The 13,169-nt window shown below is 51.2% G+C and overlaps 3 protein-coding genes across 3 annotated transcripts; 2 read left to right on the forward strand and 1 right to left on the reverse strand.

Annotated features, from left to right (window-relative positions):
• Positions 1 to 931: 931 nt before the first annotated feature.
• BCR37DRAFT_350546 (cell morphogenesis N-terminal-domain-containing protein) lies at positions 932 to 7,877 on the forward strand (the record flags this gene model as incomplete). The annotated part of the gene is made up of 2 exons (XM_040868014.1): positions 932 to 1,873; positions 1,911 to 7,877. The coding sequence occupies 2 exons, from the start codon at positions 932 to 934 to the stop codon at positions 7,875 to 7,877; spliced, it is 6,909 nt and encodes a 2,302-aa protein (XP_040723240.1).
• Positions 7,878 to 8,304: 427 nt separating this feature from the next.
• On the reverse strand, positions 8,305 to 12,386 carry BCR37DRAFT_382389 (uncharacterized protein). Its single transcript, XM_040869862.1, has one exon. The coding sequence runs from the start codon at positions 12,342 to 12,344 to the stop codon at positions 8,340 to 8,342; it is 4,005 nt and encodes a 1,334-aa protein (XP_040723241.1). The 5' UTR covers positions 12,345 to 12,386; the 3' UTR covers positions 8,305 to 8,339.
• A 52-nt stretch (positions 12,387 to 12,438) lies between these two features.
• Positions 12,439 to 13,167, forward strand: BCR37DRAFT_394642 (uncharacterized protein; the record flags this gene model as incomplete). Its single annotated transcript, XM_040871499.1, has 1 exon — positions 12,439 to 13,167. The coding sequence occupies one exon, from the start codon at positions 12,439 to 12,441 to the stop codon at positions 13,165 to 13,167; it is 729 nt and encodes a 242-aa protein (XP_040723242.1).
• Between the last annotated feature and the right edge of the window lie 2 nt (positions 13,168 to 13,169).

Raw genomic sequence — 13,169 nt, forward strand, 5'->3', positions numbered from 1 at the left:
TTTTTTTGATCTTCTGCCGACGCTCTCCGTGTTGAGGCGACAGCATGAGGTAAGCAGGAGTGGACAGCCGGGGAATAAGCTGGATACACGTTGGAGGAAGAGCAGATACAAGGAGACACTCAGGGCCTATATGCATATCCTCTTTACTGGCATTCAAGTCTTTCGCAGTGTTTATGGCTGAGGTACAAGAGCTACAAAGGCTGCATGCTCAGTCGGCATCCTCGGACACCAAGCCTGTCGTCGGCGCAAGGCTTCAGCAGCCATCTCATGTCTCTACATAGCACTCCCGAGAGAGCCGCGGTCTTCCTGCTTGTCCGGCCACTGCGTGAACTCTTGTGGGACTCTCCTAGCGAGATTCGTCGATCAAGTACAAGTAGACATGCGAATAGATCTAGACGGTCTCCAAGCGGATTGTCTTCGTACAAGGCGAAGGATATATATCTTCAAACGCCATAGCAGCATCCAGCGTCTATAGCGCATCCCATGAACATACCTACCAGAGAACACGAGCGGGAGAGGGTGGTCCGGTTGAGTCTTCCACGCGCGACCAGGAGCAGAGGAGATGCATCAGAAAGCAGACAACACAACCGACAAGAGCCTCCACAGACGGGGCCCAGCATCTGCATCTCGCTCTAGCATCGTCACTCTATTCCTGGAAGTATGCTCTGCACCTAGCTGTATCCATCAAGGCCATCATCCGCTCGCGAGCTGCCAAACTCAGCGCGCAGCTTAGCCATATCAACAACGCGACACGCTGCAACACATCATGTCAGGCGGCCCGAGCCATCTCAGTCCGGCCAGGGACCGGCCGTCGCTTCTATCTGGCTCTGGTGGGCGTCAGTTCTCATTTGGAGCGAGGCCTGCCATGCAAGGGCGACAATCTTCGACGGCCTCTTCTAAACATCGCCCAATGCCGTCTCTAGGTCAACGCATGGGTAGCGCATTCGATCCAGATGATACAAACAAGAGCCCCTATACCTATGCACTGCATGTCGTCTTCACCTCGTTTGTGCGCATCGCTGAGCGTAAAATCAATACAACCTTGGGAAGCCCAACAGACCCAGAGCCAGACATTATGCGACTACTCGGTCCTGGCGTTGACCCGGCATTCGACAAGGTGCTCAAGAGCTTGGGCTATATCGCTAGACAAAATCCAAAGCCAGTCATTGATAGTGTCATGTTTTGGCGCAAGTCTCGCGCAGAGCTCAAAAGCGACTCGCCGCATCCTACGCATACAACGAGTCACAGTATTGGTACCGTGAGTGGTGGATTGAATGATGCATCGATGCAAAGAAGGCCAGAACCTCCGCCGACCAGGCCGTCGTTTTCACGGTCTCCGTCGATGCAGCAACGAGACGATCCTGCTCGCGATGCAGCAACCCAGCTGGACCGCAAGAGCCTCGTGTCTATCTTCATCCTGTGTCGATCGCTCATTGAAATTGTCAAGCAAATCAATGCCGAATCGCTCGTTGATGAGGTTGGCGAGAAGCTCGAGGAGATTGTCTTCAACCAGCTCAAGAATGCCGAACCATCAGCCATACAAGCGTCGCCTCTACGACTCGCAAACTGGAATCTCTTCGCCGAACTACTCGGCTGCCTATCTTCTATTCGCTTTGCTTCCGTCTCCGATCGTTTCATCGCAGATTTGGAAAAGAATGCTCGCGGTGTCCTCTCAAAGGATCGCGAAGCTCGCGTCGAGATGATTATCCACGGCATGAAGCATCTACACATTAGCATCTATCCCTCACAAAAGCTCGAGGACTCTTCTGAATTTCTTTTAAGTTTAGCACGCTTCTTTTGCGATGCACATGGTTTTCCTGTCAAGCAGGCTTATGCAGACATTTTCCATCGCATGTTACTGCCGGTCGCTGATGTAAGAGACCATTTTGAATAAACAGTGCTAATGACAGGTGACCACGGCAGAGGTCAATTATCCTACGTGGGTCGAAACGCTTCAACTACTCTACCCTCGCGCTGCCAAAATGCTCGAAAAGAAGCATTACTGGAATGCAGCATTTCCACTCACATCCACCCTTCTCTGTGTGTCGCCGCGTGAAGTCTTTCTTGAGCGGTGGTTTTCGCTGCTCGAGCAACACTTCTCAAAAGTCAAAGACCGCAGCTGTCGGTACGAATACGTTCAGTGTCTAGCACAGCTCATTTGGGTGGCTGTCTTTCGCTGTCCGGAACAGCAAGCACAGTTCACTCGCAAAATTGACACCCTCTTCAAACTCCTCTTCCCGCCACGACGGCTGCAGCATCTGGTTGACCTGCCTACCAAACCACTGATTCAAGCCATTCGATTCGTTGCGGTCAAGCATCAGAGTTTTGCCCTTCTCAATATAATGACGCCGCTGGTCGGTAGTGATCAGCTGAATGGGACCGGCCCAGAACTCGATATTCTCAATCCCGAACGCGTTGGCATTGCTGTTCGAACATTCCTTTGGATCCTTGCAGATTTGGAGAGCGATGGCGTCAAGCCATCCTTCCCAGTGGACTTGTCAACTGCAGCACTCATTGTTCCCGAGAGCACGCAGATGGCACCGCAAGCTCTCAATACGCCCCTACTCAGAGACTTCCACGCACTATTTTCAGCGTATTTGTGTCGCGTTGCGTCGTTTTGCGATCAGCATTTCGGCGGGCATGTCATTGTTGATGAACGACTGTCACCCATCAACAAGCTACAACTCCAGAATGGCGAGCACATCGCAGTCGTCAATGGTATTCCACGGGAAAAGCATCTCTACCATGATTTGCTGGCAGCCGTCTTGACTGCATTGCCGAGATGTCTTATTGCACAGAGTCCGGCGAATCGAACCATTGAGATCATTTGCCGCTCGACTGCGCATGGCAACAGTCACGTTCGCGCTGCAGCATATAAGGCACTCAAGGCACTGGCAGAGACGACCAAAGTGCAATCGACTGTAGTCAATTATGCAAGATTTATGCTTAAAGTGGATGCTCAGAGCGAATCTCGGACTGAGGAAAGACTCAAAATCTATATTGAGCTGCTTGTTGCGTGGATTGACAGAATCAGCCAGCGTGCGCGAGAAGGTGCATCGCCCAATATGCCTCTTTCCCCGTTGTCGCCGGTCGCATCCAATGGACCACCAGAGTCTTCTCGAGGCGAAGAACTTGAAATGATCAATATCTGGACTGTCATTGAAGAGACTGAGGCGAATGGCTTCTTCTTTCTTTGCAATCAGTCTCCGGGAATTCGCTCCTGTGCAATCGAGATCCTCAGGCTCATCTCGCGCTTTGACCGAGTCATGGATGAGCAAGCTGAAGCAAATAAGTCTCACCTCCGCAAGACATCAAAGGCAACCATCCCAGACGATGGTGCCACCCGCATTGTTGATATTCTGCGCATGCAAGGGGCACAAATTCTTGACTCCATCGTTGAAAAGGCGTCAATCGCAGAAAAGAGCCGAATTGGAAAAGTCAAGCAGGAAGTCGCCCAAGAATGTTTGCTCAAAATTGCAGAAAGTGACAGCGGTGTTGATGCTGCTATTTGGTTCAAGGTCTTTCCCAAGCTCATTGATGTGTGCTTCAAGCAGTTCCCCATCACGGTCGTCCTTTCTCGCAATGTCATCTGCAATCGACTAATCAAGATGCATGGCAAAATTCTCAATGCGATCGAGCGTCTACCTATATCTTCGCCATTTGAGGTTGCACCCAAAGTGAGCTCGCGTCATGCAGACTCGCCTGAAAGCATGGTAGAGCAATGGAAGCTTTTCCTGATCATGGCCTGCTCAACTTTGACGCTGACTGATGAGCAACTACCCACGCACGTCTTGCGCCATGGTAGGAAACGCTCTGTTCCTGTGGCCACATTTGAACGCATCACATCCGCGCGCTCTGTCTTCCAGATCGTGCTTCCACTGCTGACTGTTGACTCGACAGCAATCCGAGAGGCCATCGTCACTGCGTTGGGTTGCATCAACATCAATCTCTTCAAGACGCTACTCGAAGATTTGCAGCCCATGATGCGAACGCTTAGCAATGCAACACGCAGCGACATGAACAAGTTGAATGGAGCTCGGGACCTCAAGAAAACCGACAGGTTACGCACAGAAGTCACACATATTCTCGAGCTGACCTCACATTTCCTTGACCGGAAAGAAGTCTTGCAAAACGACTGGATCATGGAGACGCTTCTCAATTACTTGCGAGATATCAAGTCATTCTTGAGTGATGATGAGATTCAGGTAGAATGGGAGTATCAACGCTTGCGTCGCTACTTTTGCGGACTGCTCGAGGCAATCTGGAAAGGTCTCTTGCACACGCCAGACCCCTCCCGATGGCTGCCGTTCGAAGGACGAGTATCTTGCTTCCGTCTTGTGGAAGAGTGGTGCAACCACGGCCCTCTCGAAAGTGTATCGCGCGGGCGAGAAGACATCATGCGAAAGTCCATCATGGACCTCTACCGCGATGTACGTGATCGAGGCGCTCTGACTGCTTCTATGGAAATTGAGAAGCGCAACGTAGAGCTCGCTTCACTCGAGGCAATGGCGACGCTGTGTGAAGGACCTCTTGCACAGACCGTCGACGCTGCTGGTGTGCGCAAGACTACGATGTCTTTTGAGATTGATGACCTATTCTCCTGGATCGCGGCAATCTTCAGCAGCTCGTCCGAGCGTCTGCATAAGATCGGCCGTCGCGCCTTGTCAAATCTGCTGACATTCAATCACGACTACAGACTTTTGTATGAAGAGGCCGTTCATCAATGCTACACCCATGATTTGGATGGCAAAGCCGCTCAGAGCTACTTTACGGTTGTGTCGGATGTTTTGACCACCCAGACTGCCAATCCTTGCAGTTGTTCACAGATGCTGGCCATCTGTTTGCTCAAGGCTGGTGATAAGGAGACTGCAGTCAGGTCTCGCGCTCTCAACCTGCTGCGCACCATTGAGCTACAATTCTATGGTTCGAGTTGTGTTGACAACTTTTCCGCCATGGTCGTCAACCTCAATCCAGTTGTGTACAAGCGCGGACAGTACCTGCTGGCGGCGCAGTTGGCAAAGGAGCATTCAGATCAGAAAAATCTCATCTTTTCTGAGTGCTGCAAGTTCTTTAGGCTGGTCGATACAACGCTGCAGCGCGATGTGGTTGCTATTTTGCTCCCTTGGATTCAATCTATTGAGCTTCAACTCGACATCAATGGTGAGCATCTCAATGCAGCAAGTTACATGGTGCTTGTCAATCTATTTGAAATTACGCTGCGCTTCCGTGGCACACTGCTCAATGAGGTTGAAGGACTTTGGACAGCGCTTGTGTCTGGATCCTACCCAGGCAATGTCAAGGCCATTCTCGACTTTACGATTGCCCAGAGTGTATCTCGTCGCGACCCGCTCTTTGTCAATTGTGGAAAGCAAGTGGTTGTCTATTTATCGCGATCACCTGCCGGTAACAAGCTCATGGAAGCATTCCTCAAATTTCTGCAGCCGCGATCCATGATTCCGCAACTCAGAGAATCTCCCAAGCCATCGATGGATGAAGAACGCTTTGCATACGTTGCCAACCTCGACAGCATCTTTGAAGCAAAACAAAAGCACATTGTTTTCTCGCTCGGCCAACTCGCGCTTATCTACATGGTCGATTTGCTGGTCCTCCCGTCACCTGAAGTGCTTGCAGAAGTGCCGCTGCTTTTGGTCATTGTCTTGCTTTTGCTCGACCACTACATCCCGGTCGTGCAAGATCAAGCTCGCGAGATGCTTCTGTATCTCACATTCAACGTCTGTGTAGAAGGCAGACCTGAGACTGAGACTACGCGCTCAGCACGCGAAAAGCTCGCTGCGCTGCGCACACGCGACATCAAGTCGTTCTGGCACTATGATGAGCTGACTTTCAAAGAAGGCAATGCAAGCAAAGTACCACCATATATGACCAAGCTCGTCAACGACATCTTGTCAATGTACGAGGAGACCATCCCAGATCTGGGCAATGAGCTTGGTAAGGCTGCTTTGACGTGGGCAACATCGTGTCCTGTTCGGCACATGGCCTGCCGATCGTTTCAAGTCTTCCGATGCGTATCTTCGTCCATGAATCAGACGATGCTCGCTGATATGCTGGCTCGTTTGTCAAATACAGTTTCTGATACATCAAGCGAGATTCAAATCTTCGCCATGGAGATCCTACAAACTCTGGGGCAGCTTGTGGATCGACTACCAGCCGATGAGCTCATCCAGCATCCGCAAATCTTCTGGTCAACTGTTGCTTGTCTCGACAGCATCCACGAGCAAGAATTCGTGCAGGCTCAATCAATGCTTCAAGTCTTCATGTCCAAGATTGATCTCAACTTGCCAGAGAATGCCGCGTTTTTCATTTCCAATCTGCCACCAAAGTGGGAGGGCGCGTTTGAAGGACTCTTTTCATCTTTGCTCAAAGGTCTCCGATCTGCAAATTGTATGCCGTCGACATTGGCGTTGCTCAATAGACTTCTTGCATTTGGTCCGAGCGAGCTTGTCGGCGGCGATAGCCGGTTGCTGTTTGGCATCCTCGCCAATGTCCCGTCATTTATGCACGCACTCGGCACTAGCAACATTGCCCTCAGTGATGTCCGAGCAGCAGAGACATTGTCCCGTCTTGCAGCGTCGCAGGGCTTTGAGGCTTGCTCGCGCATCTTTGACTCGTTTGCAAAAAAGCGTTTTCGCAACACGGACGACCTTTCTAGACAGATGGTGTCTATCATCAGAGAGCAGTTCTTCCCGCAGATGGAAGCGCCAGTCCTCATTTTCCTACTCGGTCTTTTGTCCAACAAAACGGCCTGGGTCAAGACTTGCACAATGGACGTTCTGAAGACTTTGCTGCCATTTGTCGACACGCATCGCGCGGAGTTTGCTGGTGTGGGTGCAGACCTCATCTCGCCGTTGTTGAGACTGCTTCAAACTGATTATGCGCAAGCAGCACTCGAAGTGCTCGACAAGGCCATTTCCATTTCTGATGGACCCAAAGACAGACAGGTTTTGCGCATGAGTCTCGGCAATCGAACAATTCGCAAGGAGTATGAAAAGACGGCGACGCTCTTTGGCATACCCGACGACTCTGGTTGGGCTATACCACTACCTGCTGTCACGGCTGCGCGGACGCGAACTAATGTACATGCAGTGTTTTACACTTGCTCGACTTCCGTGGCGTCTGACGAGTTGGGAGATGCGGTACAGTTCCATATGGATGACTATGCCTATCATGCGCCAAGTCAAAGAAGCGAAACCATGCTCTCTGTGGATGGCGGCGAGTCATCCTTAGGCGACATGGTATCGGCCTTGCACAGCCTGGATGTCTTCTTCACGGAAGACAATGACTTTGAACGGACACCGACATCCGTGTCGGATGCAGGAACAGAAGCAGCGCCTGCTGCAGTGTATGACACCAGGGTTGCGGCCATTCTCTCTCGGTCACTGAATCGTACGCCAAGCACAGCATCCTTGACGTCGCCCGGGTTTGACTTGTCGCCTCGCCATGAGCGGCAACCTATCTTTTCCTTCCCTCGCCACAGCAAGCCTGCTGTTACTTCGCCTCACAAGTCGCCATTGCTGAGCAGAGTTGGCTCTGATAGTGGCGAAGACGAGCCGTTGGTGATCGGTGTGCCGCACCACGGACAAGCGCAAGAGACGATTGACGATGATAATGGCTCAGAGGCGAGTTTCAAGCTAGATGGCATGCTCAAGAAGAACCCTGGTATGCGGTCGAGACTCTGGTCATCGGACAAGGAAAAGAAGACTTCTTCCAAAAAGCAAAGCAAGAAAGAACCTGGTGGTAGTCCTGGAAGCGGTACACATGCAAGCAACGGCAATGCAGGATATGCGAATGCCAGCTCCTCAAAGTTGAGATTGGGCAGTCCCCCTTCGCAACAGCAGCAGCAGTTTTGGGCCAAGTAGTCAAGTACTTGTTTGCGCTGCGAGGAGGAGACTTGTAGGTCTAGGTAGATTGCTGATAGCAACGATTCTCTAGATAATCGGCTCTGTCTGCTGCAGAAGCCTATTGCAGGCTGTCTGCCCATTGAACTTTTCCACTGCGTAATGCACCCTACTTCACTTGCTCATGCTCCAGAGCAGCCGCAACTCGATGTTTCTCAATGTCACCACCGTAAAATGAGGGCCTTCTGATGATGCTCTGTAAATACTTGAGGAAGCGAGCACATTAGGACTACATGTAAGCTACAAGCGCTTGCAGACGAGTCCATGGCGCCGTGCATTTAGCAGGTGTCGTCAAAAATTGCAATCGTAGGTCATGGACCTGCGCTGAGTCGCCCATGGACCCACCCATATCTTCGGCATATGCATCATGAGGAGCAAAGCATGAAAAGTTCCATTTCACATCAATCAAGATAGTCCCATAATCTATGAAAAGAAGTACTTGCTCTGCTTCAGCTTCGTCACATCGAAGTCACCCTTCTTGGGTAGTGGCGGGAACGAGATGGGCACCCAGACAGCCCACGTCGCCAATCGCTTCGACTTTGCCTCTCTCTTCGGCTTCGATGGAGCCTCCTGAACATCTGCACCAACAGCCGTCTCTTCCTCCTGCTGAGCCTCCGATTCGGCCGACGTCTTGTCCAACTCCTCAAGATACTCGCGCGTCTTCATGCGCTCGGCGAGTGTCTGCGTGTTTCGTGCATGGCTCGAGAGATCAATACTCTCTGGGTTGACTGCGCCTGCACGAGCACCGTATCGCAGCACCTCGATGGCCAGATCGTGATCCTGCACAACAACACCTTTCTGTCCCGGTAGCATGACAACTTTGCCGGATTCGAGATGTTCAGGCTTCATGCAGAATGCATACGCTTGCGAGAACTTTTGAATTGATGGCACGGGCAAAAAGTGATTGCTGTACCGCTGCTTGAACTCAGAGTGCAGATCGCCCATGATGTCTTGCGAGTGCAATTTGATGAAGGCGTCCCTGAGAATTACATTCATTTTGTCAGTATCCGCGGCGTGCGTCCAGTAAGAGTCATGCACAGCTGCAAAAGTGACGTCTTCTTCCTGACAGACGAGCGCAGACATGAGCATATGTGTAGCATCGAGAGAGTGGATAAAGTTGGGTGGGAAAGCAGCAGCTTGCTTGCGCGAGTTCACTTCTGCTGCATCTGACGGATCAGAAATAAAAACGGTCTGCAAGTTTGTCATGATTTGGCGTCGAACTTCCTTGCGGTAAGGCTGCACCACGGGTAGATCGAGCGGAGTGGTCCAAATCACTGCGGACATGGTGTCGGGCACCGCATTAAGCAACGCATCTTTGTGCACCGAGCGCGTCACAATCATGGCAGCGTGCTTGAGCCAGTCCTGGATTTCGTGTGCACCAGTAAAGAGATTGTTGAGAGCCTTGAAGACCTTCTTGACGAGGTAGTTTGCCAAATCCCATACTTCATCTTCAGCCCCTTCAATCTTGAGGTCCTTGAGCTGATTTTCAATCTGGAGACGGGCGCCGATAAAAGTCACGCCATACACGTTGGTCATGACAGTCTGCTTGACAACTTTGCGCGAAATGTGTCCCTGTAGCTTTTTTGCGCGTGGCTCCCCTGCGGCAGCGTCAATGTTGACTTGAATGTTGACCAAATCAGCGACACCGCGATACACGTCTTGCGGCCTGTCGCTTGGCTCGAGATTCACTTGCTTTGCACCCGACAAATCGCCACCTAGGGCCGCATAATGTTGCAATCCATTACAGGTACCGTCTTGATGCACAGGCAACGCACATTTGTACTTTTCGGGGTTTCCTGAACGCAACGCTTTGGTGAGCTCAAAACACGCTGCCAGGCACTGCCATGGCTTGTCTGCTTCTAGCCACCATTGTGTACCGTCCATAGGATGGTCCGCCGCTTCGAAGATTTTCTCGAGCGACTCGTCTGCAAACGCTTCGCGCTCGTCAAAGCTAGCCTTGTCATGCCCGCAATGGTTTGCAAAGTGAATTTTGAGCCAACGCAAGCCACTGGGACCAAGCTCTTTGGCAGTACCAAACAGCAATAGTCCACGACACAAATCATTGCCGAGATGGTTGAAGTGAGGAGGGATGGGATACGCACGCCCACGAAAGTCAAGCGAATGCGGAAAATACATGGTGTCGTGCAAGAATGCTCGAGCAATCTCGAGCTTGTAGTTGATGTCACTGCGCATACTTGCACAATTGCGCAACAGGGTGGTGATCTCCTTGCAACGTTCTTTGTAGACGAACTTCTCCGTCGGATCTGCATCTGCTGGTGGCGGAGGAGGTAGGTTGATGTCAAGCTCCGCAGGCGGTATATCGGCAACACCATGACCAGAGTTCCAAGCTTGCAACGCACACTTGAAGACTTGCTCATTGATGCTCCAAGGTGTTTTGCCGAGAATGTCAAGTGCCGACAAGACATTGTCTAAGTGACCACGCTCAGAAGCAGATTTGAGATATCTGATTTGCTCTGGCGAGTTCTTGGCACGCATTGCAAATGTACGTGTGCAGAGATAGCCACCGGAATCGTAAGAGTACCAGGGTCTTGGTGGCGTCAGCATTGGAAGCTGGCGCGGGTAGATACTGCCACGCAGAGGTTCAGAAGAGAGACGTTGCATGAGCTGATCGTTAAGCTTGATGACACCGAGACGCTGACCTTTTGAGTATTGGTAAGAATGAAAGAAAGCAGGAGCCTCTTGCCGATGAATGAAGCCAGACTTACCCTTCTTGGTCATGCTGATACGTGCTGTGTGTAGCAGAAAAGACACCATGACTGCACCGATCTTTGCTCGCAGTTGCTGTGTCCACTCTGGGTGAAACAAGCCTGATGCATTCATCTGCTGCGCCTTTGCCCGCGCCCTACGCACAGCCAACTTGAACAACTCATTGTCCTGTGCAATGTGCTTGAACTGTATGTTTTGACCAGGTACACGCCACGTATCTGACATTCCCTTCTTCTTGAGAATCTCTGCATGGTACTCGTTCTCAATCGCTTTGCCAACTTTCACGACAAGGGTGGCACTCTTCATGCCGTCAAGGTTTTCTGTCGTAAAGGATCGGATGACCTCCAAGATGGTGACAGCAGCCAACTTCTCTGGTTTGAGAAGACCCAGAAATGGGCCATAATCTCTCCTTGCAGTTCTAGAAGCATCTGAGTCCATTGTCTCGCGAAGTGCCTGCACTTCAGCTTCCTTCTCCGTCTGTGGAATCGAAAATGTTTGCTTTTGCCGGTTGATTGAAGGCCGGTTGAGATCATCAGAGCTGTGGTCGATTCGATCGACCTCCTCCTGGATAAGCGGCACCATCTCTTCCTTCCATTCCCAAAAGAGCACATTCAGAGACTTGACTTGTCCTGTCATTCGACCACGTTTCTTGAGTGCATCATGGTCATGCTTCCAGCGCATTACTGCAGCATCCACAGCATTCTCCTCAATTGACTTTTGTCGGGCGAGGTTGAAGATTTCCTGGGTTGACAGAGGCCGGCCAGAGTCATCTAGTACTTGCTGACCACTGACAATCTCGACGTCCTGGTCAGTCAATGCACTCAGACTGTGCTTCAGAAAGCCAAGACCAGGCGGAGGCTGCCGCGGCGGTAAGACCTCGTCAACTTCAGAGAGCGGATGTTGGGGGATCTCAATGCTTGAACGATTCTCCTTACCAATCAGACGATAATCCAGTCCAGACAAGACGAATGCACGACGTGCCTCGTCTTGCGTAAGAACATCCGCCGCCATGACAGTACCAAAATCGCCCTTGATGCTTTGCCAATGTCTAGCGAGCTCTTGAATGGCAACTTTGGCAGCTTCTCCATCTTGTAGGGCTAGATTGCCCTTGCACATGAGCGCAAATGTAAAGTGATTCGGCAGCACGCCCCATTTTGTGTCGTACTCGTCAAAGTGCTTTTGTGCAAATGTCATCTGTTGCGATGTCGGCACTTCTTCGACCAGTGCTTGTAAATAGCGATTGACGGCAACGAGAACAGTTGCATCATCTGCTTGGTTGCGCACCTGCTCCAGCAACTTGAGAGACCGCCCCCAATTTCCAGTCACGACACAAGCATCAAACAAAGCAAGTGCATCCGGAGTCGTGCGATTCTTCAGCGTCCGTTGCTTGATCCCTCTGTAATTATCACGTAACGCCGGCGTTGGTAACTTGACCAAGTCATTCCGTCTGCCTATCTTCATATTCGTTGTTTTGATAAATCTCTTAGGCGATAAATCTGCAGGCCTTGGCGTGGCAGAAGGAGGAGGGAAGGCAGAGAAGGCCGCTGCACCATCAGGCGTAGCGTTCTCCTGGACATTGCCACTCGCATTGATCGACATGAGTCGCCGGCCACGTAGGGAGAGTCCATTGAGCCACCGACATACTTGGCATTGATATTCTCGTCGAAAAGACCATGTCTCCCTGCTGACTAGCCTCTGCATGTGTATCTAAGCCGATATTTAGGTCGTGCGATGTGATGCACTTTATGGCGTCGCGGCTGCAAAATAAAATCGCGGTCGCAAATCCCACGCCATCATGAATCCATCTGAAACTGCCGCACTCAACATCTGGGCAAGTCGACTCTCTCCCTTCTGCTACATCCATGTGATGGTTCGGACGCTGCCATGGGCAACACAGAGCTCCAAAGTACCCGCTCAAGCTATAAAAAGGAAGGAAGCCATCACTGTCAAGCCTGTTGGCGAGAAGAAGCCCTTCGAGGCCAGATTCGGGGACGATGACCAGTACGAGATGGTCGTCGAAGACTTAGAGATGATCGCTCTAGAGCTGGCGAAGCTGAAAAGCGCAGCAGAAGCACCTGATGATATCTCACGTGTGGCTAGTCCGCCGGGTGTGCCAAGCACTGACGCACTAGAGCAGCTTCTAGCTACGCCATCAGTGCCGGCATCTTTAACGAAGCTGAAAAGACGCAAGCCGCGCGCTGAACTTGAAGCACCCAAGGAAGGAGAGCAGGACATGGCTTGTTCAAACATAATCTTACCAGCTGGCAGGATGGCTTCACCGCCTGCGGATTTGTCTGTTGACTTGGACAAGATGGCCTTTAAGCCAGATTCTAAGAAGGAATTCTTTGTGCCAAAGAAGATTCCTTCCAACAAGATTCCCTCCATGCTTGACTTGTTGCAGACGTCAAAACCATCCCCAAGCATCTTCAATCTGTCTCGGCCCAAGAAACGTCAAGCCTTGGAAGGCCAAGAAGCGCCACCAATCAAGAAACTCGCATCAGCAAAAGATCTCTATGGTTTTTGACT

This window comes from Protomyces lactucae-debilis (assembly GCF_002105105.1).
Source record: "Protomyces lactucae-debilis strain 12-1054 chromosome Unknown BCR37scaffold_18, whole genome shotgun sequence".
NCBI lineage: Eukaryota > Fungi > Ascomycota > Taphrinomycetes > Taphrinales > Protomycetaceae > Protomyces > Protomyces lactucae-debilis.

What these genes read in the sequence shown, in the direction of transcription:
- BCR37DRAFT_382389 (XM_040869862.1), bottom strand. Translation starts at nt 12,344, where the DNA reads ATGCAGAGGCTAGTCAGCAGGGAGACATGGTCTTTTCGACGAGAATAT.